This window comes from Phacochoerus africanus, chromosome 14 (genome assembly GCF_016906955.1).
Source record: "Phacochoerus africanus isolate WHEZ1 chromosome 14, ROS_Pafr_v1, whole genome shotgun sequence".
In the NCBI taxonomy this organism is placed as follows: Eukaryota; Metazoa; Chordata; class Mammalia; order Artiodactyla; family Suidae; genus Phacochoerus; species Phacochoerus africanus.
This window is the reverse complement of record NC_062557.1, coordinates 17,612,131-17,638,678: the sequence shown is the minus strand read 5'-3', so window position 1 is coordinate 17,638,678 and position 26,548 is coordinate 17,612,131. Positions and strand designations below refer to the sequence as shown.

General features: G+C 39.9%; 1 protein-coding gene across 1 annotated transcript in view; it reads right to left on the bottom strand.

Moving 5' to 3' along the window:
- NSF (N-ethylmaleimide sensitive factor, vesicle fusing ATPase) overlaps positions 1-26,548 on the bottom strand; it is a 164,566-nt gene that overhangs the window by 122,383 nt on the left and 15,635 nt on the right. The window contains 3 exon segments of the mRNA XM_047756839.1: positions 4,899-4,938; positions 7,706-7,805; positions 9,025-9,110. Coding sequence (XP_047612795.1) covers positions 4,899-4,938; positions 7,706-7,805; positions 9,025-9,110 — 226 coding nt within the window.

Genomic DNA, 26,548 nt, shown 5'->3' with positions numbered 1-26,548 from the left:
ATTCACTGAAGACTGAAAAATAAGTTCAAATCTTGTCTGAAAGTTTCAGAATACACTCCTGCCTCCACTTCTGGGTGTTCTGTCTAACATTCCCTAGAAAGTAGAGGTTACATTCTGAGTAACTTCTATAAGCAAGAGAGCTTAGTTGTTTCTCCATATAATGAAGATATTTATAGGATGAAATATTGATGTGAAAATGAATACATTGATTCAGCAATTTCATTAACAGGTGTCTGTCCCAGAAAGACTCTTGGAACATTTGCCTGAAAAAGAGATTTATAGGGAGATTCACCACAGCATTATTTCTAATAGTCAGACATTTTAAAAAATGCTGATCAGTAGGGAAATAATGAATAAAATGTGGTATATTTATAATGTGGAATAATGTGCAGCAATTAAAATTAAAACCTGATGCATATTTAATAAAGATGAATGAGCCATTAGAACATAATATTGAGTGAAAAAAGTACACTTCCAAAAGATCTGCAGAGTATGACAACATTTCGTGTATTAAAGCCTCAAACAATTCCGTAACGTCATAATGCATATACAGGTCGGCATATGTATATGTGTGTATATTATATATATGCGTGTGTGTGTGCGTGTCTATGTGTGAACTATCTTTATATCAAGAAATATGAATAAGGGGAGTTCCCGTTGTGGCTCAGTGGTTAACGAATCCAACTAGGAACCACGAGGTTGCAGGTGCGATCTCTGGCCTCGATCAGTGGGTTAAGGATCTGGTGTTGCTGTGAGCTGTGGTGTAGGCTGCAGATGTGGCTTGGATCTGGTGTTGCTGTGGCTCTGACACAGGCCAGCAGCTATAGCTCCGATTAGACCCCTAGCCTGGGAACCTCCATACGCTGAGGGAGCGGCCCTAGAAAAGACAAAAAAAATTTTTTTAATTAAAAAAAAGGAAATCTGAATAAATGTATTAAAATATCATCATTACTGACTATAGTTTTCAAATGCATTTTAAGGTCAATGTGCCACAGCAGAAAAGACCAGGCTGTTACAACTGCAAATGCTCAGGCAGCACCATGGACAGTTTCCCAGGCAGCACCATGGTCAGCTCCATCATCAGCCCCAAAGGGACACAGGCCCTGAGGGCTTCAACCAGGAGTAAAAGGCCAGAAGGTGGAGAAGAGTTGTTTTTGTTTGTTTTATGACTAATATCAATTTAATATCAAACACTTAAAACTATTTTATAAACAAAAAAATTATAGCCAATGCTTTGCATAAACAGATATGACAAAAAGACACGTAATGGTCAAAAACATGTTAATTGAACCATCTGCAATATTTAGTATGACATTCAAGATGGAGAGAAGACCAAATGATTCCTCTAGATTCCCTCAGACTAAAATCACTGACTTCACTAAAGAATTCTCCCCTTACAGACAGAACTCTTGTTCCACAATCCTTGAATTAGCACTCCCCTTCAGACCAAAAACTTCCTATCCTCTCTTTGCCTATATCTCTACTTACAAAGAACCAGCTTTCTACCTTATGGCTACATCATGGCATCAATCAGGCCCCCAAGCCCTTCCTTGACTCAAGCTTACTCTACCTTACCACCACCTGAATACTGAGTTTTATAATTTTGCCATGGGTCTGTCTGATTTGCCTTTTAAAGAAGTGACTTTACCTTCAAGATAAGCTTTTCTGGTGGTGGGAGATTGCTTTAAACATAACTTAAGCCACAAAACACGCTTCTCATTTCATCAAGATTTATAATCTTGAATTTTCACTTTTTTACAACAGAATTTATCTACATTAAAAGTTAAATTTGGCTGTGATAATCTATGTGGGAAAAGGATCTGAAAGAGAATGGATGTGCATACATGTGTAACTAAATCACTTTGTTGTAGAGAACAAATTACCACAACATTGTAAATCAACTATACTTCAATAAAACTCTTTAAAAAGTTGGGGGGGGGTTAAATTTAGGAGTTCCCGCCATGGTGCAGTGGGTTAAGAATCCTACCGCAGTGGCTTGGGTTGCTGCAGAGATAGAGGTTCAGTCCCTGGCCTGGCAAAGTGGGTTAAAGGATCTGGCGTTGCCACAACCGGGGCTTGGATTTAATCCCTGGCCCAGGAGCTTCTATGTGCTGTGGGTGCAGCCATAAAATAAAAAAAAAAATAAAAAAAAACCTCTTTAGGAGTTCCTGTCGTGGCTCAATGGTTAACGAATCCGACTAGGAAACATGAGGTTGTGGGTTCGATCCCTAGCCTTGCTCAATGGGTTAAGGATCTGGCATTGCTGTAGCTGTGGCGTAGGCCAGCAGCTGTAGCTCTGACTGGACCCCTAGCCTGGGAACCTCCGTATGCTGTGGGTGCGGCCCTAAAAAAGACAAAAGACGGAAAAAAAAAAAAAGAAAAGAAAATTAGAAACTAAGCTACATACACATCAATTTTCTCATTAGATTTAACAAGTGTTCATTTTTATTTCTGCCAGTGTCTACAAATAGGGAACCCTGGCTTCATCCACTAACCTACTTCCCTTTGGTGCCAAACCCCTCCACTGTCTCTGCTTCTCACTATGCTTCAGGTGAAGAAGTGATAGTTAAGGGACTCACTTATGTCAGTGTTTCCAAAAATATGGCTGGTAAGAACTACTTAAGGGTGATAGTTAAAAACACAGATTCATGAGTCAGACTCCCTAAGAGAGGGGCCTGGGAATGTTTTTCTTAAAACAAACAAACTCCTCAGGTGTTTCTTTGAGGCAAGTTTGGAAAGCACTAATTATGCAACCTTATCTACCAGCTACCCATATCTAATCTCCTTTGTTTTCACCCCCGTCAAAAAACTTTTCTCTCTCATCCTACTTCCACAAAGAAAAGGCCAAATAAAGGTAATCCCAATATTTAAGTTCCCTTTAACTTGGGGAAAAAGCATAAGTTGCCATTTCCTAAGTAAAGAACAGGAGGGGGGTTCCTGTTGTGGCACAGCAGAAACGAATCCGACTAGTATCCATGAGGTGTGGGTTCGATCCCTGGCCTCAATCAGTGGGTCAGGAATTTGGTGTTGCATGAGCTGTGGTGTAGGTTGCAGACACAGCTCGGATCCCACGTTGCTGTGGCTGTGGTTGCTGTGGTTGCTGTGGGTAGGCAGACAGCTACAGCTCCAATTTGACCCCTAGCCTGGGAACTTCATATGCCTTAGGTGCAACCCTAAAAAGCAAAAAAAAAAAAGTACATCTTTGTTCTTAAGAAATACACTCTAAAGCATTAGTGGTAAAGAGGAATGATTTCTGCAACTTAATCTCAAATGATTCAGAAAAGTGTGTGTGTGTGTGTGTGTGTGTGTGTGTGGGTAGAGTGAGAAAGAGAGAAAATGATTTTTAAAAATGAAATTTGATGAGCTCTGGATAAAAGCAGTACATAGGAATTCTCTGTATTATTTCTATAATTTTTCCATAAATGTAATTTTTAAGTTTTAAAAGCAAGCAGAAAAGATGCTGACTCAATTACACTTGCACTTTCTTTTTTCCTCCTATAGCATCCATGAAGTTGAATGAAAAGATTCATACTCCATTTTCCCTATTTTGTCACACTGACTAAACACAATGCTATTTTTACTTATTAGCTCCTTGGTTTATAATCCACAAATGGCTTAGTCTTATTTTTTCCCCTTAAATCATAAATCACTTTCCATGCCCTTCCCTTGGTTGTTTTAAATACAGTTCATTTTATTTTTTCATTTTATTATTTTTTTTGTCTTTTCTAGGGCTGCACCTGCAGCATATGGAGGTTCCCAGGCTAGGCGTCAAATGGGAACTACAGCTGCTGGCCTACACCACAGCCACAACAACACTGGATCAGAGCTGCATCTGCAACCTGCACCACAGCTTAAGGCAATGCCAGATCCCCAACCCTCCAAGCGAGGTCAGGGATCCAGGTCGCATCCTCATGGATACCATTCAGATTCGTTTCTGCTGCGCCACAATGGGAATTCCACCCTTTCTTCTCCTTACCCTAAATCTGATTTATCTCTCCAACCAAGCACAGAAGGAAACATATTTTATGCAGTAAAAGAGAATCACCAAGTAATACCAACAATTCCTCTTCAACATAACTTAGATAGAAAAATTTTTCAGTAGCTGTAATTTCACAAAGTACTCTTCAGCTTAGTTTTAGGCCAAAACAAATAATCTCCAATCTATTTTCCTTCATTCCTGAATTCTGCCCACTCCTCACTATGCTCCATGATGACACTGGAGTTCTTTTCTAAAGATAGGATTCTGATGGGCTTATTCAGAAATTCTTGGGAGCTCTAAGTGTCTTTGTGTAAAATCCAAAAATGTCAGGATGTACTTCCAGGCTTTCTACTAACCGCATACTACTTTCACCACTTAATACAATCCAATCAGCCCAATCCTTTCAATCAGATAAACATGCTGCCTGAGCACTGCCTACAATGTGCTTGCTCCCATCTCAATGCCTTTTATTTATTCACTTCTCATTTTAAAAGCCTTTCTTGTCTCTATGTATCATGTTTTTCCCCTACTTCATCACGCTCAGAACTCCAGTGCCTTGAAAGAATTCTCTAATTTTCCAGTCTCCAATCAATCCATCCCCTCCTGTTCTATCTCAGCACTTTTACGGAGTTCCTAATGGTAATATCTGTGCACAAACTTACCTTGTACATTTTTTGTGACCTACGAACATATGGATATTCCTTTCCCCACATGACTGTAATTTCTAGGCAGAATAACCAGTAGATAAACAGGTAGGTACAACTATTTACTCTCCATTCTCATAGATCTAACCGGTAATAGGGATGAAAGTTCAATGGCCTCACAACCAGTCACAAAAAATTGTACACATCCTCCCAACTATGAGAAAATCATAAAGAAAATCTACCACGGGTAGCTAAAAAAATATATATATACCTACCTTCTATTTCTTGCCCAATAGAAAGTCCAGCCCATTTTCGCTGTAAAATAGAACAACAACAACAAAAAAGCCACTTAACACCAAATCGACTAAATTAGAGAAAGGAGAAGAGGATTTCTCTGAATTTTAGAAACATACCCCAAGTCCAACACATGGTGGGCATGTTGTTAAGTATTAAATTGTGTCCCACAAAAAGATAGGAGGTCTTAGCCCCTGGCACCTGTGAATGTGACATTTGGAAAGGGGGTCCTCAGAGATGATATCAAGTTGAGTCACATCATTAGTGTAGACCCTGAGCCAGTATGACTGGCTTCCTTCTAAGAAAAGAGGCAGCCACACAGGGGGAGTCATGTGACAATGAAGGCAGAGACTGAAGTGATACATCTACCAGTCAATGAACATGAAGGACTCTGTGCAACACCAGAAGCTAAGCACGGAATAGATTTTCCTTAGTGCCTTCAGAGAGCGCATGGACCAGCTGACACCTCGATTTCAGACTTCCAGCCTCCAGAACTGTGAGAGAATAAATGTCTGTTGTATTAAGCCACCCAGTTTGTGGTACTTTGTTACAGCAACCCTAGGAAACATATGCTATAGTTTATATCTGAACATCTATTCCAAAAGCATATAAAGCTTGCCTTTTTACAGTTAAGCTGGCGCCTCTGAGCAAGAAGCTCCTGCACATGATATAATGCTCCGGAAGGCCTCTGTAGTATCAGTGCTATACATGTATTGTGGTTAGTTATACTGTTGGTACAGTATCACAAAAAGAGGTTCGCTTCATGAAAACTCATTTAAAACTCATCAGATAATCCATACGGAAACCCAAGCAGGGGATTCAAATCATTAGATGATCATGACTACTCTCTGGGTGCAGAGCCAAGAGTGTCAGGCACCTGCAACGAGACCTTACTTCTCCTCAGGTCCCAATCAGTTACAATGGCAAGAATGTACGGAGGCAGGATGAATTGTGTTTAGGCAGGAATTCAGGACTGGCTAGGTTTAGATTCAAAATTCGTAATTATACTGATAATACTCCAAAGAACAGCGAGAAAAATAACTTTGGGCTGAAAATCAATAGTTTATCTATTCATCCGAACTGTGTGGATTTTGTGGTGGGAACTTAAGAAGATGCTGTGCTTTGAGTACGTACAATAAGTGCTCTCCCTTCCAGCTTTCTCACCACAGGTCACCACTTCTCCCTCCTTTCTGCCCTTCACCTCTCTCTTCTGTAAAACGCCATCCCCCTTCCAGCCAACAGAACATTTAGTAGCATACTGGTTAAGCCCAGGCTTTGAGTCAAAAAGCAGCCACATTTAGGTTCTGCACTTCAATCCTAAAGATGATAATATCAGTATCTATCACTTGGGGTTGTTGTGAGAATTAAACAAACAAACACATACAAAAGTACTCAGAATAGCACCTGGTCATGTTGCAACAGAAGAAAGGCTGGGGGGAAAATGTAATTGTAATGTATACATGTAAGGATAACCTGACCTCCTTGCTGTACAGTGGGAAAAAAAAAAAAAAAAGGAATAGCACCTGGGCTATAGAAAAATGTCAGGGAAATTTTTGTTTGTTTGTTTTTAGGACCACATCTGCAACACATGGAGGTTTCTAGCCTCGGGTTGAATCAGAGCTGTAGCCACTGGCCTACACTACAGCCACAGCAACGCAGGATCCGAGCTGCACCTGCGACCTATACCACAGCTCATGGAAATGCCAGATCCTTAACCCACTCAGCAAGGCCAGGGACTGAACCTACATCCTCATGGATACTGGTCAGATTCATTTTCACTGAGCCACAAAGGGAATCCCCGAAATTTTTTTTTTAAGCAGAGAGACAAGGAGAAATAGTCAGAGACCCCATTTCTGACCACTAGAATCCCAAATATAGCTCTATAAAAGCTGGCAAACTCTAGAGCAGCCCAAATCTTTCATCTCTAGAAACAAATGTGAAAAATAGTCCTGATATTGGAGAGGCACCAAATAGAGAAGAGTGGCAGTAAGTGGAGATTTCCCATAATTTTTGAGGGATTTAAGAGATTTTTAATAGCTCCCTAACAAGTGTTTGAGCTCCTTCCCTAAAGCTCCAGGGGTGGGAGGGCAGAAATCAATGCTTTAAGCATACCTCAAGGAGGTGGGGGTTGCACTTGCTTAGTTTAGGACTGGGGGCCAGCAGCATGAGTTAGACGACAAGGAAGGAAAGAATACACACTAGTACTTGCAATGCTCCTACATTACATATTATGTGCCTGCGACAGTGCTAGGCAATTTCCCCTCCACAGAATCCAACAGTTATAAATATAATCATTGTCCTTCCACTTTTTACCGAAGCCCAACAAGTCTGGTATAATTTCACATAACAACTACCCATATCGTGTTCTTTAGTCTAACATCATTGCATTTTATGACATGCTGCCTACTGCACTAAGGAGGCAGATAATATTACTGTATTTTAGTACTGCTACTATTAGATGTCAATTTCACAAGTAAATGTTATTTTTATATATTTTGTTACCCTGCTAATGTTAAAATAACCTGACACTTTATCTAACAGCTAACTGACATCACTGCAGAATATTTTAAAACGGGGCGGGGGGGGGGCGGGTGGAAATCAGGGCGATAAAAAGCAGACATAGTAAAAATTGGCAATTAAGATATATCTTTACATTCCTTAAACAACACCTGGATGGTTTCCTCAATATGATTCCATACACTTGTAGGGTGAGGACAGCTTTCTTTAACTGAATTGATTCCGCTACGACTTTTGAGAACAGAAGAGAAGGAATGCGTGTGTGCGTTACCTGAGGTAAGCTGAACGCAATGCTCCCTGGAACCACAGACGGGTGGGTCCTCAGTGTGAATGTGTACCTGTGGTTGGGGGAGGTCCTCACGACCACATGCCTAAAAGACGGAAATCCAGTCAATACTCCACGCCGAAGGAAAGAAAGAACACCAGCTCTAAAGGTGTTCATTTCCAGCAACTGATGCTTGATGAGCACCAGGTGGAAACATGACATTATACAAGTCTGGAAGAAACAGGATCACAAGTTTCATTCCCCCAAATTGCCCAGCAATTCAAAATGTCTTCCAGTCATAAGGACCACCTTGGGCCAAATGGACATCAAGCAGAATCAGGACCAAGTTCAAGAGAGTACATACCATCCAAAATATCAACCCCGGTACAGTTCCAAAACTGAAGTCAGCGGACCCCTAGCCTAGGAACCTCCATATGCCACGGGTGCGGCCCTAAAAAAAAAGGAAAAAAACTGAAGGCAGTAATCTAGAGTCCTTGATATTAAGCAAAAATTTGCTGAATTTCTTCTCCTGAAAATTATTTTACTTCCTGACTAGACTAAAGGAAGGTGAACCAAAGACAGAGGAGCCAGGATATAGCAGTCCAAAACAAGTTAGTTTTTAGGACGACTCATTAAATCTCTTTGCAGATTCCCACAACAGGTTGAAATAATAATATCCTATAAAATTAAAAAGGTGGTAAAAATAAAAAACTTTCACAAAATATATAAGCTTTCATATAGATATCAGTATCTACTATTTCAAAGCATTTTCTACCAACTCACCCTGCTCAGAAGGTTATCTGTAAATAGATGAAATATAGTTATTTCATGATAATCTCCTCTACCAAGAAACTATCAAGGACTATGTGTGAGATAGAGGCTTCAAACTCTGTTACAATAGCACTTTTTTAAAAATTATCTTTTAGAACATAGTAATTTTAAAAATATGGAGTTCCCGTCCGTGGCTCAGTGGTTAACGAACACGACTAGTATCAGTGAGGACGCAGGTCTGATCCCTGGCCTTGCTTGGTGGGTTAAGGATCCAGCATTGCTATGAGCTGTGGTGTAGGTCGCAGATGTGGCTGGGACCCCACGTTGCTGTGAGCTGTGGTGTAGGCTGGCAGCTACAGCTCTGATTTGACCCCTAGCCTGGGAACCTCCTTATGCTTCCGGTGCAGGCCTAAAAAGACAAAAAAAAATAAATAAATAAAAATTGAAAAAAAATTACCCACGAATATATTTAAAATTAAAAAAAAAAAAAGCGGACTCTAGAAGTTTCTAAAATACCACTTAGCATGTTAAAAGAAAACAAGTCAGATACTCACTGGCCAGATTGGAAATCCTTTTCATTCACAACAGCACAGTTAGATAAAGATAATTCATCTGTAGGACATCTTGCAGCTTGCATACTCTATAGGAAGCAATCATTAGGAAAATAATATTAAGTCATCATTTATTTTCTTAAGAACACACTTTATACCTTCCTGTCCTCTATTCCCCATCACCTGTAGTAAATACTTTCTGTTTTGGACTCCCAGCACCCCTTCCTCTATGGTAAAAGCAAACCCTGCCTTTCAGAAGCTGTTCCTTCCCCAATCCATGTGCTTTTGCAGGACTGCCAATCACAGAACAGAGTCCTATTCCATCCAGAGCATTTTATATAGACAGGCACTAGAAGAAAGGCACTCTCTCTTGCGCCACCACCACACAAAGGAAGACTTTCTGCTCTAAAAGAGTAAAACTACCACAGAGAAAGCAAAGGCGACAGAGACACAGACAGACACCTTGAAACTCAGACCTGAAAATGGAGTTAAAGCCCTTGAGATCAGTTCTGAAAGCTGGCTGAGTCAGTAAATTCTTTTTTGCTCAAGCTTATTTGAGTTGGCTTTCCATTTCTTCCCCCCAAAAAGGATTCTGACTGAATAAAAATGCAATGGTGTAAGCTCAATAAATCTGATGCACTGTATCATGAAAAAGTATCTTTTTATAAAAGATCTTGGGAGTTCCTACCGTGGTCCAGCGGAAACGAATCCGACTAGGAACCATGAGGTTTCGGGTTCGATCCCTGGCTTTGCACAGTGGGTTAAGGATCCGGTGTTGCCGTGAGCTGTGGTGTAGGCTGAAGACTTGGCTTGGATCTGGTGTTGATGTGGCTGTGGTGAAGGCTGGCAGCAACAGCTCTGATTAGACCCCTAGCCTGGGAACATCCATATGCCACGGTGTTGCCCTAAAAAGACAAAGGACAAAAAAAAAAAAAAAAAAAAAGAGAGAGAGAGATCTTGGAGTTCCTATCATGGCTCAGTGGTAACAAACCTTAGGATCCATGAGAACGTGGGTTCCATCCCTGGCCTCACTCAGTGGGTTAATGATCCGGTGTTGCTGTGAGCTGTGGTGTAGGTTGAAGACACAGCTCAGATCTAGCATTGCTATGACTGTGGCATAGGCTGGCAGCTGCAGCTCTGATTCAACCCTTAGCCTGGGAATTTCCATATGTCAAGGTGCAGCCCTAAAAAGCCAAAAGTGAAAAAAAAAAAAAAAAGATATTAAAAGGCTATGGACCATAGCTCCTACAGATTAATAAGGAAAGCTATCTTCCAAATACCTCCCAACAAAAATAATTACAAGGTATATTTAAAATAAAACAGCAATTAACAGTCTTTTTGATCAACAGCTACCAGCAAAACATTCCTTCATGTAGATCAACTACAATTAAAAACAAAAACAAACAAAAAAACCTAGTGGTTCAATGAATGAATGAAAGGATGGATAAAGCTGTTCAAGAGGATTGTGTGACATGGAGATAGTATCTGTTGCCATAGTAACCTAATAGGAATTAAACTGCCCTCATTGGAAAAAACCCAATATTCCTTCATATAATGTATTTAAGCAGAAATCATTTCACCAACCTCTAGAGTTTCCCAGTTAGTGAAATATGTCTCATAGTCTGTTCATGACTAAAGTGCTCATTCTTGGAGTTCCCATTGTGGCACAGTGGTAATAAACCCGCTATTATCCATGAGGACACGGGTTCAATCCCTGGCCTTGCTCAGTGGGTTAAGGATATGGCTTTGCTGTGAGCTGTGGTGTAGGTAGGTCACAGACACGGCTCGGATCTGACGTTGCTGTGGCTGTGGCGTAGGCTTCCAGCTACAGCTTCGATTCATCCCCTAGCCTGGGAATTTCCATATTCTGAGGGTGTGGCCCTAAAAAAACAACTAATAAATTAATTAACTAAATAAAATAAAGCGAGTGCTCATTCTTTAAACCTCAACCCAAAGCTGGTTCTTCTTAAATTTGTCTCCCAAATACAAATCTATAAAGGAAAATAAATTACTCCTTGCCTTGCTTTTGTTTTAACTAAAAGGTTAGTTTCAACATAGCTACCTTAGTTGTTCAGAGCAGTGGTCTCTAAAGTTGGATATGTGCATCTAAAGGGTTTGCAGTATAATCCTTTGGAGTATAAGGATATTAGTACTTCTATTTATATTTATCTTACACCCATTTTTATTAAAGATGAATCCCATGCTGAGTGTATATTCTGCCTCAAGGTATAACCTAATAACACTAATAAGGTCTTTACAATCTGCCAGACTTTTAAAAATTAAGTATTCACAGTAAGAGAAAAATTTCTATAATTTTTACACCTATGTTTAAAGTCACATCCTACTGAATCTAGCAATTCACAACACTAAATTAAAATTAAAGAGTTGAAACTGCTGAAGTTTCCTGAGAGAAAAGACAAGTAGCCATGGCCCGCAGTTAAAATGGCTGAAATGAGATTATGGAAAATAAAATGACAAATTGGCATTCTTTCATTGCTAAATACAAGCAAAATCTCTTAGAAAACCCTGAAGAGCTGAAGGTATCGGGGAGGGCACATTCTCACAGAGGGTGGGAGGTTTGCTATATAGTTGGATCAAAATATATATATTTCTTTCACCTTAGAGGATTTGCTGGGTAATTTGCAAAACACACCAAGAACTTCAATTTTGTGAGTCACTAATGGAAAGATGTACTGAAAAGGATACAGTATAAATTGTAAGTGAAACAACATGCTTTATAGTCAAACTGTAACCAGTGATGCCTTGGATGTTCTGACTGGAATAAAAAGACTAACTCCAGAATAAAGTTACAAAGACAGCATCTTACGTCAAAGTCGTTTACTGCTTCATTCACAGGCAAGCTACCGCTGTGTACAAGTCCGAGCCAGAGGCGTCGTGCACAATGTGCTTCAGGATGTCACTGAGGTCAGCTTTATCAAAACAAGGCCCTACCACATAGAATCTTTCCGACACTCCATAAAAGCCTAGGAAGCAGCATCAAAAAAATGTTTAACCACATGGGGATTCACTGCTTACCAAAAGGTAAAGAGCTACCAAGAAGATAGTTAAAAATCTAAAAATTCACTTGGCTCCTATAAGATAAAAATGAACAAAAAGTAAAAAAAAAAAAAAAAATCCTTTGTGCTAATGAAGAGAGTATTTCAAAAATGGTTAATAAGAAACATTTCTGCTATGGAAAAAAAATGTGTGTTTATTACCTAAAAACAAAACAAAACAAACCCTCTTATATCAGCATGCTTTAAAAAGTTACAAACAGAATTTTCTAATCTTTAAAAAAAAAATCATCCAAATGATATTCCAGTGATTTTTTAACCCATTTATTAGTACTATAAAAGTACAATACATTCTGACTAGTCTTCAAGAAAAACCGAGAGACGGAAATTCACCAACCCGTTTCACACATTTCAATAAAAGATTTCCATAAATGGGAGATAAATCTGGGGGCAGGGGGAGGATACCATGATTTCAAAAGTACAGCTAAATTCCCATTTTTATTTATGCTTTGATGGCCATTAAAATCAAATACTGAAAAACCCCTGAATTTAGAAAGAGACTTCTGAAGATTTTTACCACAAAATATTAATCTAAGATTTCAAAGAACAGTAAAGCATCGCTTTGCTTTCTGTATTATTAATAAATTAGGAGAATTTCCTACAGTTCACCTTACACTCATCCTTTTCCTTTTTTGTGAATGTTTTACTACGTATATAAACTATTAAGTGTACCACTTATAAATAAACAGGTATATATATTGAGGATACAAGATGAAAACATTTTTTACTTGAGGAATTTATGATAGAATGTCTGGAAATCACTATTTAATTTATTTTTACTTTTAGGGCAGCTCCTGTGGCATATGGAAGTTCCAGGCTAGGGTGTGAATCAGAGCTGCAGCAGCAGTCTTCACCACGGCCATGGCGGCACTGGATGCAAGCCACATATGTGACCCACACTGCAGCTTGTGGCAACACCAGATCCTCAACATGCTGAGTGAGTCCAGGGATCAAACCCACATCCTCATGGACACTATGTCAGGTTCTTAAACTGCTGAGCCACAACTGGAACTCCATGGAAATCACTAATCTAGAACATGACACAAATAAGGTCAAGGTCATAAGTTTGCCTTCTGAATAAGAGGTATTTTTGCCCACAGTCACAGTCTGGCCAACCGCCTGACCAAAATGTACGGAACTGTGTTTCGCAACTTACCCTGGGATCTCTTTCACCTACAAGTTTCTTTTTTTTAGAGTCTCTTTTCTGTAACTCTGAGCCCCTTGCCTAGCCAACTTCTACTCAATTCTACAATTTCTCAGCTCAGACATTACATTTTCTAGAAGGCCTTCTTAGACACCTTCACCTCCAGATAATGGAGGTGAAATGGAAGAACTCAACTGTATTGATACTGTCTGTTTACACTGTGCAAAAGGCAGGAGCTTCTCAAGGACTGAGACTGTATCTTGCTTGCATCCATGGTTCCCAGAGTTAAGACAGGGCCTGGCACAGTAAGTGCTCATCAAACATGTGTTGAATAAATGAACTTATGGATCAATACAATCTATCTCAACTGCAGAATAAACAATTCCAAGAACATGTACACAAAGGACATTTCAAGGTTATTTTAACAATCTCTCTCAGAATTTCCGTCGTGGCACAGCAGAAATGAATCCAACTAGGAACCATGAGGTTGCGGGTTTGATCCCTGGCATCGCTCAGTGGGTTAAGGATTCAGTGTTGCTGTGAGCTGTGGTGTAAGTCACAGACACGGCTGGGACCCAGTATTGCTGTGGCTGTGGTGTAGACCAGCAGCTGCAGCTCCCATTCGATCCCTAGCCTGAGAACCTCCATGTGCCTCGGGTGCTGCGCTAAAAAAAAAAGACAAAAAGACAAAAAAAAAATCTCTCAACTGCAGAATAAACAATTCTAAGAACATGTACACAAGAGACACTTCAAGGTTACTTAGGAAATGATATAATTTATCTAGTAGTTTAAAATTATACAGAATTGATGTAGCCAAAGTTATTTAAAAATTTACAAAATGCTAAGTTAACCTTTTCATTTATAAACCTGTTTATTGTCAAAGAGTTGGTGTCCTTTAAAAAAGAGTGAAAAAATCTGTAGAAGTCATCTGGCTGGGCAACTAAAACAGATGCTGTGAGCAAAAGGCCTCCCTACTGGAATCTAGAAGCATCTGTTTTCATGGCAAGCCAAGCAGGGTATCTCATTTTCTCATCAGAATATAAGTCCCTATAAATAGTAGCTGTTTACTTACTACAATAATGCCAAGGGAAAATTCTGCAATTTTTCTAACATCGACCTTGCCTCTAGGAAACAATGATAAAAAGCCCAGCCACAGCTTTTATGAAATGAAACATAGCTATTATGAAATGAAAATACAAAATTGATAGGTAAATTTTATTATGTTTAGTTATCTGAGTTACTAGAACATTTGACTGTCTGAAGACTATAAAATGTTTTCATTAACAACTTGAAATGTAAAAAATTATTAACTCATTGCCTCTCAAAAGAATGAAAATCTCAAACCTTTAAATGGAAACTTCAGCGAAAGTAATTATATCATTACTTATGTGAGAGCCTTTTAAAGTAGAGTAAGAGAATTGGAGATAAGGCAGGGCAGGTAACCAGGATTTCTCTGGGTCAACAATGCACAGTTTTCAAATTTAAGTAACATATTTTCATCCAAAGGTCCACTTTAAAACTTGGGGGCTTTTGTTTTTTTTGTTGTTTTGTTTTGTTTTTCAGGGCTGCACCTGCAGCATATGGAAGTTTCCACTCTAGGGGTTGCATTGGAGCAACAGCTGTCAGCCTACACCATAGTCACAGCAATGCAGGATCTGAGCTGTGTCTGCAACCTACACCACAGCTCATGGCAACACTGAATTCTTGGCCCACTGAGGGAGGCCAGGGATCACACCCACATCCTCATGGATACTATTTGGGTTCATTTCCACTGTGCCACAAAGGGAACTCCAGGGTTTTTAAGCATACATTTTCTTGTTTACCAAAGAATTCAGCAGGCCAAAACAAGTAACAAGAACAAAAGAACCCAAAACACTTAAGACCTGACTGAAAGACCTCACTACGGAAAACTGTGACACTCATGAATCCAACGGTCTTCTGCGTGCTGCTTTAGGCCTAGGTTACAACTCCCTTGAGACACGAATTCCCCCACAGGAAAGGGAAGTAGCACAGAAAATATGAACTTGCCCAAGACCCAGCTCAGCTGACAAGGCTCACTCAAGTATGTCTTTCCTCAAAAATAATATTTTAAAACTGCACTGTTCAATAAAGTAACCACTAGACACATATGACTATTAAAATTAAAGCTAATTAAAATTTAAAAATTCAGTTCTTAGAGGAGTTCCCATCGTGGCGCAGTGGAAACAAATCCGACTAGGAACCATGAGGTTGAGGGTTTGATCCCTGGCCTCGCTCAGTGGGTTAAGGATCTGGCATTGCCAAGAGCTGTGGTGTAGGTCACAGGCATGGCTTGGATCAGGCATTGCTGTGGCTCTGGCGTAGGCCGGCAGCAACAGCTCCGTTTCAACCCCTAGCCTGGGAACTTCCAAATGCCGCGGTGCGGCCCTATAAAGACAAAAGACCAAAAAAAATTAAAAATAAAAATTCAGTTCTTCAGCTGCACTAGTCACATTCTGAGTGTCACATGTGGCTTACAGTTATCACTGCAGAACGTTTCACTTCAGGTGCTAGCCCCTAACAGTGGGAGAAAGAACATCAGTAATAGGGAATTACTGTCTCCAGGCATATGGAATTACTCTGTGCTATAAACTCCCAAAATAATTTCTGTTAAAATTCTGAAGTCCTGTGGGATTAGAAGTAATCGGTGGAAATAAGTTAAACCTTCAAGTCCTAGACTAATCTCTCAAAGAGTCTAATCTGTAGGGATACCCTTCACATGGTCATTTCAGACCAATAACTATTCACATAGATGAACCTCCTGACATCCCTTAGGGCCTTAAAATTCCTTTACAAATTTATATTTAAAAAGACAAAAAATGAGTTCCCCTTTTGGTTGTTTGGGAGGAAAAAAATACAAAGAAAAACATAAAAGGCTGACAATGCTAAATACTGGCAGAGATGTAATGCAGTTTCTTATAAGGTTAATGTGACCAAGCAAGTCTACCACCACGTTTCTAGTCAAAAGAAATGAAAACATATACACATAAAGACTTGTACACAAATGCTCATAGAAGCTTTATTCATAATAGTCAAAAACTGAAATTATACAAAGATACATCAACAGTTGAGTGGATAAATTGTGGCATAGCATACAATGGAATACTACCCAGCAATTAAAAAGAAACTACCTACTTACACATGCAACATGAGTAAACCTCAAAAATATAATGCTAAGCCAGATGTGACAAGGAATTCATCATATATGAGCCTCATCTTGAAATTAGATGAAATCCTAGAAGAGTCAAAATTAATCTAGAGTAACAATTCCAAAAAAAAAAAAAAATCAATGAGTGCCTATGGTAGGAGCTAAACGGACAGCAAAAAAGCTTGAAGTAATTTCATGAGATAATAGAAATGTTCTATATCTTAATTATATTTTATTGTATATAGGTTATACCTCAAGAAAGTTAAGAAATGTTCTGATTTTTTAATGGCTGGGCAATCTCCAATAAGTCCCATTGCAATCATAGGATAAATGTTCAAACTAGAAAATACAGTTTAGGTAGATGGTCAAAATGGGGCCTTAACATCCATGCAACAAAGGCCTAGACTTTCCTAAGTCCATACTCAGGTATGCCCACTAGAAGAGAGAGATAACTAAGCCTGCTGAACAGACTCGGTTCACTCCCCAAACAGTCCTCATCTAGCTGCAGCAATAAGAAAATGGCCAGATCTACCTCTAAAGGCCAACTGTAGGTTGCTGACCATATTGGCCTGCTAGGCCTGGGCACAGTATGGAAAAGAACCTACAGCTCCTGTCACAAATGTTCTATACTAACCGCCAGATTGGCAAGTCTTCTTCCCAAGAAGAGTAAAATTGTTCTTCCCTGTAATAATTTTTCCATTAGGAGGCAAGGAAATTTACCTAAAATTCTACTCTCCATACAGCCAAGAATGGAAACATGAGGACACAGGAAGAAATGCATACCCAGCCACACCTACGTAGGAGGACTAAATAAGATCATTCTTATTGATACAGAGTAAATACTCAATAGATCTCAGCTGTTCTTATGACTATCATAGAGATATTCAATAAAGAATTATTTGTAATAGCCCCCCAAAAGAATCACAAACCAAAGCTAAATAAATGCCATAAATATAGGAATATGTTTAAAACTACCACTCATGCAGTCTTTAAAAGGTCAAGGTATCTCTGTATGTACTGACAAAGGAAAACATCCAAAATACAGTGCTAGGTTTTAAAAAAGATATAAAATAGTATGTAGAGTAAGTTTTTTTTTTGGGGGGGGGGGTGCTGCACTCTCTGCATATGGAAGTTCCCAGGCTAGGGGTCGACGTGGAGCTGCAGCTGCTGGCCTACGCCACAGCCACAGCAACACCAGATCCAAGCCATATCTGCAACCTCCACCACAGCTCATGGCAACACTGGATACTTAACCCACTGAGTGAGGCCAGGGATCAGAACTCCATTCAGTAAGAAATTACAAAATATGACAGTCTGAAGCACAGAACCTTTTGATAAATATACAAAGAGTTAAAATTTATTTATACTTGGCAGATTAACCAATGACTCAGCATCAAAATGAACAGTAAATCATAAGCCAGTTAACTGAGTCCTTTCTCGGTATAATTTCCTCTCCAATACTGCATTAATTTGGGATAGTTCATCAATGCAAAGTAATTTAAATAAATTACTTTAAAGTTTGGAGAAGTACCTGGAACAATATTTAACACATAATAGGCACTCAATAAATATTCGTTGAATTTAAAATTTTTTGGAGAATTATATCTAGAAAGTTGAAGAAAATTAATGTCTCTATCAACAGATAAGTACGTATGTAGTTGACCCTTGAACAACATCGGGGTTAGGGGCACCGACTCTACCCCAGTGGAAACCTCAGTTTGGGAGTTCCCTTCATGGCACAGGGGAAATGAATCCAACTAGTATCCATGAGAATGTGTGTTCAATCCCAGGCCTTGCTCAGTGGGTTAAGGATCCAGTGTCTCCCTGAGATGTGCTGTTGTCTGCAGATGTGGCGGGAATCCTGTGTTGCCATAGCTGTGGCGTAGGCCAGCAGCTGTAGCTCTGATTTGACCCTTGGTCTGGGAACTTCCATATGCCACAAGTGCAGCCCTAAAAAGCAAAAAAAAGAAACCACAGTTTAACACTTTTTTCATATTTATTGGCTTGTCTCTATGGAGCCACCAGTGCAATCCCCAGCCTGGCACTGTAGGTTAGAGGCAGCTTTGCTGCAGCTGTGGAGTAGATCACAGATCTGGCTCAGATTTATTCCCTGGCTCAGGAACTTCCATATGCCAGGGGGGCAGCCAAAAAAGAAAGGAAAAGAAGTCCACAACTTGCATGTAAGGGAACCCAAGCAGTGCAGTTCAAATCCCATGTTGTTTAAGGATCAACTATAATCAAAAACCTTGCTATAACTAACAGACAACAGATTCCCTTTACAACAGAAACAGAATTTTTTTTTTTTGTCTTTTTGCCTTTTCTAGGGCCTCTCCCCCAGCATATGGAGGTTCCCAGGCTAGGGGTCTAATCGGAGCTGTAGCCGCCGGCCTATGCCAGAGCCACAGCAACAAGGGATCCGAGCTGCGTCTGCAACCTACACCACAGCTCACGGCAACGCCGGATCCTTAATCCACTGAGCAAGGTCAGGGATCAAACCCACAGCCTCATGGTTGGATTCGTTAACCACTGAGTCACGACGGGAACTCCCAGGAACAGAAAATTCTTAAGTATAGAAAAAACTTTAGCAAAAATGTGGAAGACCCATATGAAAAAAATCAACAGAAGCACATAAAAGAATATCCAACTAAATGTAGAGATGTATGACTCAATATTATAAGGGTATCAGCAACTCCAAATTAACCTATAAATTTAATGTAATTATAAGCAAAATCCCAAGAGGACTAAACTGTAACTGGCAAAGTAAATGCAATACGCAAAATGAAAGGGGAAATTTTTTTTTTTTCATTTTGGAAAGAATTAAAAATTCTTTCAAGAAAAATTTCAGAAAGAATGAAGGAAACTGGCCCAAGAGATAACAAAATATGCTGTATACAATAATTAAAACAATGTAGTGTTAGCAGAGAAATAGTTCAGTGGAGTAAAAAGAAAAACACCCAGAAAAAGAACCATGTGAGAACTTCACACCTGAGATTTAGAATCAGTGGGGAAAAGCTGAACTATTCCAATAAATGGCATTAAGACAACTGACTATCCACTTGGAGGCTGGGGTGTAGGTATTAATAATAAGAGCTAAAGGGTTTTGAGAGCCTATTATATGCCAGGCCCGTTTTAAGAGCTTTACACACCTGCAAGCATCCCAGCCCACAATTCTCTTTCCTACTGCCAAAATCTAAATAACATTATTTGCCTCACCCTAGCTAACATTTTTGTTTTCTCATAACACAAGAAAATTACTTCCCTCTAAATGATTTTTTAAACATGACACATTCTGAATTCTGTACACTCAGAAAAGAAAAAAAAAATCTCATTTTAAGGTGAATAAACTAAAGGTTGTGTTTTAATCCTATAGCTAACTCTAATTTCATTGAAGCACAGTGTGGCTCCATTTGATCCCATTCACGGATCACAGCATTTTATTCTTAACCTTACAGAAGCATCTTAAGGCGCATACCTCAAATGCATAGGAAGGTTCGATCACCCGTAGGTTTGATCCCAACCTGCCTATCCAGCTTTTGCTCTTTCACCTCTTGGGTCCCTGCCAGTAAGCCTCTCTCCTTCCGGAGACAGGTCCACACCTCTCACAGTGATTTAAAAAGCAAAAGTTTCTTAACTCTCTTACCTCAAATTGTCAACCTTTTCTCTCTTCACTTTATAACCAAACTTCTCAAGTCTCCCTTCCTCGCCTCTCATTTTCTCATCCTATGGCCATCTTCTTTAAAATCCTCTCCAGCAACCACTTTACTGTAACAGCTGTCTTCCACGTCACCAATGACTTTCTAATTGCCAAAATCAATGGTATTTCCCTCTCCTCAGTACTCACTTTTATTTGTTTCTTGGGCTGTCTTCACCTCTGTTAACACCATCATTATCCTTTCAATTCATTCAAGCTCACAATTTCAAAGTCACTCTTCCCTTCACCATCTAACACACACACACACACACACACACTGGAGCCAAGACCTATTACTTCTACTTCTGCACTGTCACTTGCAAGTGATTTCTCCCTTCATCCTCGCAAAGGCTGATCTAACTCAGCCCACATCACCTCTCTCCTAAAGAAAACTGCAATAACCTAACTGGTTTCCCTGACTCTACTTTCCCTTCTCCAATTCAGTCTTCCCTCTGCCACCAGACATGACCTACAACTAAAAATGTGATCGCTAAATAATAAAGCCCAAACTCCTTGCCTTTATACTCATGACCATTTATGACCACTATTTCAGTAACACCTGCCACGCCGGCCCCATGTACATCATACTCCTAACTCCATGTCTTTGTTTACACTATCCCTTTTGCTTGAATTCCCTATTCCAAACCCCTTCCACCTATGGAAATCTTACCTATCTTGCAAAGCCAAGTTTATGAAACTCCCTGGTTCCTAGTAAGACTGAATATCTCCATATCTGTGCTTCTTCAACAGTTTTTTTTTTCCCCCAAGCCCAGAGCATGCAGAAGTTCCCCAGCCAGGGATGGAATCCAAGTCACAGCAGTGACAATGCCAAGTCCTTAACCACTAGGCCACCAGGGAACTCCTGTGCTTCTTCAGTAGTCTTACCACTACTTATCACCAGCTGCCTTAAACTATTTAGTTGAGGACCATGATTCTAAGCTCTGGCATGCCTGTGCCACCCAGTGTATGCAACATGTTAGCTGAAGTGTTTATTAGTATTTTTTGAGATATTCTTCCACTCTGGTCTGAATATTTATCTTCTCAAAATTCATGTTGAAAGATATACAGGTGGCCAACAAACACATGAAAAAATGCTCAACATTACTAATTATTAGGGAAATGCAAATCAAAACTACTATGACATACCACCTCACACCAGTCAGAATGGCCCTCATTAAGAAGTCCACAAATAACAAATTCTGGAGAAGGTGTGGAGAAAAGGGAACCCTCCTACACTGTTGGTAGAAATGTAAATTGGTACAACCACTATAGAAAACAGTATGGAGGTTCCTCAAAAAACTAAATATAGAACTACCATACCACACAGCAATCCCACTCTTGGGCATATATCTGGACAAAACTTTCTTAAAAAAGACACATGCACCTGTATGTTCTTTGGAGCACTATTCACAATAGCCAAGACATGGAAACAACCTAAATGTTCATTGACAGATGAGTGGATTAAGAAGATGTGTTATATATACACAATGGAATACTTAAAAAAGAACAAATAATGCCATTTGCAGCAACATGCATGGAACTAGAGGCTCTCATACTAAGTGAAGTCAGGTCAGAAAGAGAAAGACAAATACCATATCACATATCTGGAATCAAATATTGGCACAAATGAACCTTTCCACAGAAAAGAAACTCATGGACTTAGAGAACAGACTTGTGGTTGCCAAGGGGGAGGGGGAGGGAGTAGGAGGGACTGGGAATCTGGGGTTAATAGACAAAAACTATTGCCTTTGGAATGGATAAGCAATGAGATATTGCTGTATAGCACTGGGAACTATATCTAGTCACTTGTGATGGTGCACGATGGAGGATAATGTGAAAAAAAGAAAATGTATATATGTATGTGTGACTGGGTCACTTTGCTGTACAGCAGAAAATTGACAGAACACTGTAAACCAGCTATAATGGAAAAAATAACAATCACTTTAAAAAATTCCCATGTTGGAGTTCCTGTCGTGGCACAGTGGTTAACGAATCCGACTAGGAACCATGAGGTTGGGGTTCGGTCCCTGCCCTTGCTCAGTGGGTTAACAATCCGGCATTGCCGTGAGCTGTGGTGTAGGTTGCAGACAGACGCAGCTCGGATCCCGCGTTGCTGTGGCTCTGGCATAGGCCAGTGGCTACAGCTCTGATTCGACCCCTAGCCTGGGAACCTCCATATGCCACAGGAGCGGCCCAAAGAAATAGCAAAAAGACACACACACACACACACAAAATTCCTATGTTGAAAACCCAATGCCCAAGGTGAAGGTACTAAAAGGTGAGACCTTTGGGAGGTGATGAAGTCATGAGGGCAGAACCCTCATCAACAAAGTCAATGCCTTCGTAGAAAGAGGGCCCAGAGAGCTAGCTTACCCCTTCTAGCATGTGAGAGGTCTGTGACCTGGAAGAGGGCCCTCACTTGACGTGCTGGCACCCCGATCTTGGACTTTTAGCCTCCAAAACTGTGAGAAGTAAATTGTGGTTTATAAGCTATCCAGTCGGGTATTTTGTTATAGCAGCCCAAACAGAATAACACAACTTCATATAGCACAAAATTCATCATTTTAAAGTGTACATTTCAGTGGTTTTAGTACACTATTTGTGCAATCATCACTATTATCTAGTTCCAGAACACTTCCAGCCCTTCAAAAAGAAACTGCACCAGGAGTTCCCATTGCGGCTCAGCGGTAACAGACCCAACTGAGAGCAACATCGGTTCGATCTTTGGCCTCCCTCAGTGGGTAAAGGATCCAGAGCTGCTGTGAGCTGTGGTGTGGGTCGCGGACACAGCTCAGATCATGCACTGCTGTGGTGTAAGCTGGCAGCTACAGCTCTGATTCAACCCCTAGCCTGGGGACTTCCATATGCTGCAGGTGTGGCACTAAAAAGCAAAAAAATAAAGAAATCTTGTACCTACTTACTATCCGTCAGTCCCAGTTCTCCTCTCCCTCATCTCATGGGAATCACTAATCTACTTTTTTTTTTTTGTCTTTTTTGCTATTTCTTTGGGCCGCTCCCGCGGCATATGGAGGTTCCCAGGCTAGGGGTCGAATCGGAGCTGTAGCCACCGGCCTACGCCAGAGCCACAGCTACTCGGGATCCGAGCCGCGTCTGCAACCTACACCACAGCTCATGGCAACGCAGGATCGTTAACCCACTGAGCAAGGGCAGGGACCGAACCCGCAACCTCATGGTTCCTAGTCAGATTCGTTAACCACTGCGCCACGACGAGAACTCCACTAATCTACTTTCTATCTCTATGGATTTGCCTATTCTGAACATTTGATATAAATAGCATCATACAATCTGTCATCTTTGTGACTGGCTCTTTCACTTAGCATAATGTTTTCAAGATCATCTATGTTGTAGCATGTGACAGTGGCTGGATCACATTACATTGTATGGAAAACCCACATTTGCTTTATCTATTCACTAGCTGAAGACCACTGGGCTATTTCCACTTTTGGCTATTACGAAAAATGCAGCTATGAACGGTCAAGTACAAGTTTATGTATGAACATATATTTTCAAGCTACTTGGTTATATAACCAGGAGAATGGCAGATTCATTCTGTTTAACTTTTTAGGAACTGCCAAACTGTATCCCACAACGACTGCACCATTTTACATTCCTACCATCAGTGTACGAGCGTCCCAAATTCTCTACATCATAGTCAAAGCTTTTTCTTAAACTACAGCCTTCCTAGTGGATGTGAAATAGTATCTCATTGTGGTTTTGATTTGCATTTCTCTAATGACTATGAAGGTGAATATCTTTTCATGTGCTTATTGGTCATGTGCACATCATTTCTGGAAAATATCTATTCAAATTCTCTGCCCATTTAAAAAAAATAGGTTTTTTTTTCTTCCATTGCTGAGTTGCAAGGGTTTTTTATATATCCTGGGTACTAGACCATTATCAGACATATGATTTGTAAGTATTTTCTCCCATTCTGTGGGTTGTCTCTTCACTTTCTTGACGGTGTCCCTTGATGCACGAACATTTTTAATCTGATGAAGTCCAATTTATCTATATTTTTCTTCAGTTACTTGTGCTTTTTGTATCGTATCTTTTTTTTTTTTTAAATCACTATTTAATCCAAGATCATGCACGTACAGAAATTCCCGGGCTAGGGATCGAATCTATGCCACAGCAGTAACCAGAGCCACAATAGTGACTATGCTGGATCCTTAACCTGCTGGGCCACCACATACCTCCTCTTTCATCCATTCTGAGTTCATTTTTTTTTTTAATATATGGTGTGAGGAGGAGATCCAAATTCATTCTATCCAGTTGTCCCCACGTCATTTGTGAGAAAGACTACTCTTTCCCCCACTGAATGGTCTTGGCACCCTGTTGAAAATCAATTAACCATAAATGTATGGACTTTTTCCTGGACTCTTAATTCTAGTCCATTGGTTTATATGACTCCTTCTGCCACTGCTACATCATCTTGATTACTGTAGTTTTATAGTAAGTTTTGAAATCAGCAAGTGTGTTCCTCCAACTATATTCTTCTTTTTCAAATTGTTGTGGTTAAAAAAATGGCTTTGCAATTCCACATGAATTTTAGCACCAGCTTGTCCATTTCCAGGGGGAAAAAAAGCAGTTCAAATTTTGATAGGGGTTGAGTTACACTGAATTTATAGATCAATTTGGGGAGTATTGCTGTATTAACAGAATTCTTAAATTATTTATTGGCCACACCTGTGGCATATGGATGTTCCTGGGCCAGGGATCAAATCTGAGCTGCAGCTGCAACCTACACCATAGCTGCAGCAATGCTGGATCCTTAACCACTATACCAGGCCAGGGATCAAACCCAAGCCTCAGCAGTGACCCAAGCTGCTGCAGAGACCAAGCCTCAGCAGTGACCCAAGCTGCTGCAGAGAAATGCCAGATCCTTAACCCACTGCACCACTGCAGTAACTCTCTATGTTAATAGAATTGTCTTCCAATTCATGAACAGATTTTCATGTAAGTTTCCTTCCAAGGTGTCCTTCCAATTATTTGATCTTTAATTTCTTTAACATGTTTTGCAGTTTTCAGTGTACAAATCTTATAAGTCTTTAGTTAAACTTAGTCATAGGTATTTTGTTCTTTTGATGCTAAACAGAATTTTTTCCTAATTTTATTTTCAGACTGTTCATTGCTAGTGTATAGAAATGCAAGTGATTTTTTTTACCTTGATCTTGTATCTTACAACTTTATGGGATTCATTTATTAGCTCTAAGCTTTTCCTTGTAAATATTTTAGAACTTTCTATATATAAGATCATGCTACTGTACAGTAGAAACTGACAGAACATTGAAAATCAACTACACCTTAATAAAAAAATTTTTTAAGATCACGCCATCTGTATATAGAAATAATTTTATTTCTTTCTTTCCAGTTTGAATGGCTTTTTTTCTGTTTTCTTGCTTAACTGTCCTACCTAGAACCTCTAAAACAGTGTTGAATAGGTAAGAGCAGACATCCTTACCTTTTACTGATCTTAGAGCAGAAAGCTTTCAGTGTTCACCAGTAAGTCAGCTGAGGGCTTTTGTGTTAGTTGAAATTTAATTGTTGAACTGAATTTTCAGAGTGCCAACTCATAAGGCTGCTCTGAGAACCTAACAAAAAAAGATCTGTGAAGGTGTTTTCAAAACTGTAAAATACCATTTAATTTAAGGTATTCTTATTTAGTAACTTAGCGCTCTTACTCTGAAAAGTTTACTCCAAACATTCTTAAAGAAATCAGCACAATGTTTGTGAAGCTTTTTTTTTTTTTTTTTTTTTTTAAAGTCCCAATATCCTGATGGAAGTTTGGCACCTATGCTCTTGTGAAGGGTGAAGAGAGAAGACTCTTTGGAGAGGGAACCAGAACAAAGATCCCAGGCCTAGAGCCTCTCCCCAGTACCAATCCCTAAGTCTCACACCGATGGACTCTTCCCCTACCAAGACACAGGGCATTCAGGAAAGTAGAGATGCAAGAAGCACCATGGTACACAACAAAGAACACAAGTTTTAGTGGAAAAAGTTAGCTATGATACCAATTCAGATGCAATGAAAAAAAGTGAGACACCTGAAAATATGAGGTCTAATAGATATCACACCTTCAAAACTGATGTTAATCTGAGTCACTATAATTAAACATGCTAGGAGTTCCCGTCGTGGCGCAGTAGTTAACGAATCCGACTAGGAACCACGAGGTTGCGGGTTCGATCCCTGGCCTTGCTCAGTGGGTTAAGGATCCGGCATTGCCGTGAGCTGTGGTGTAGGTCTCAGACGCGGCTCGGATCCTGAGTTGCAGTGGCTCTGGTGCAGACCGGTGGCTACAGCTCTGATTAGACCCCTAGCCTGGGAACCTCCATATGCCACGGGAGCGGCCCTAGAAAAGGTAAAAAGACAAAAAAAAAATTAAACATGCTAATAATTCTGTTCTTTTCTTCTTTTTTTCTTTTTTTTGGGGG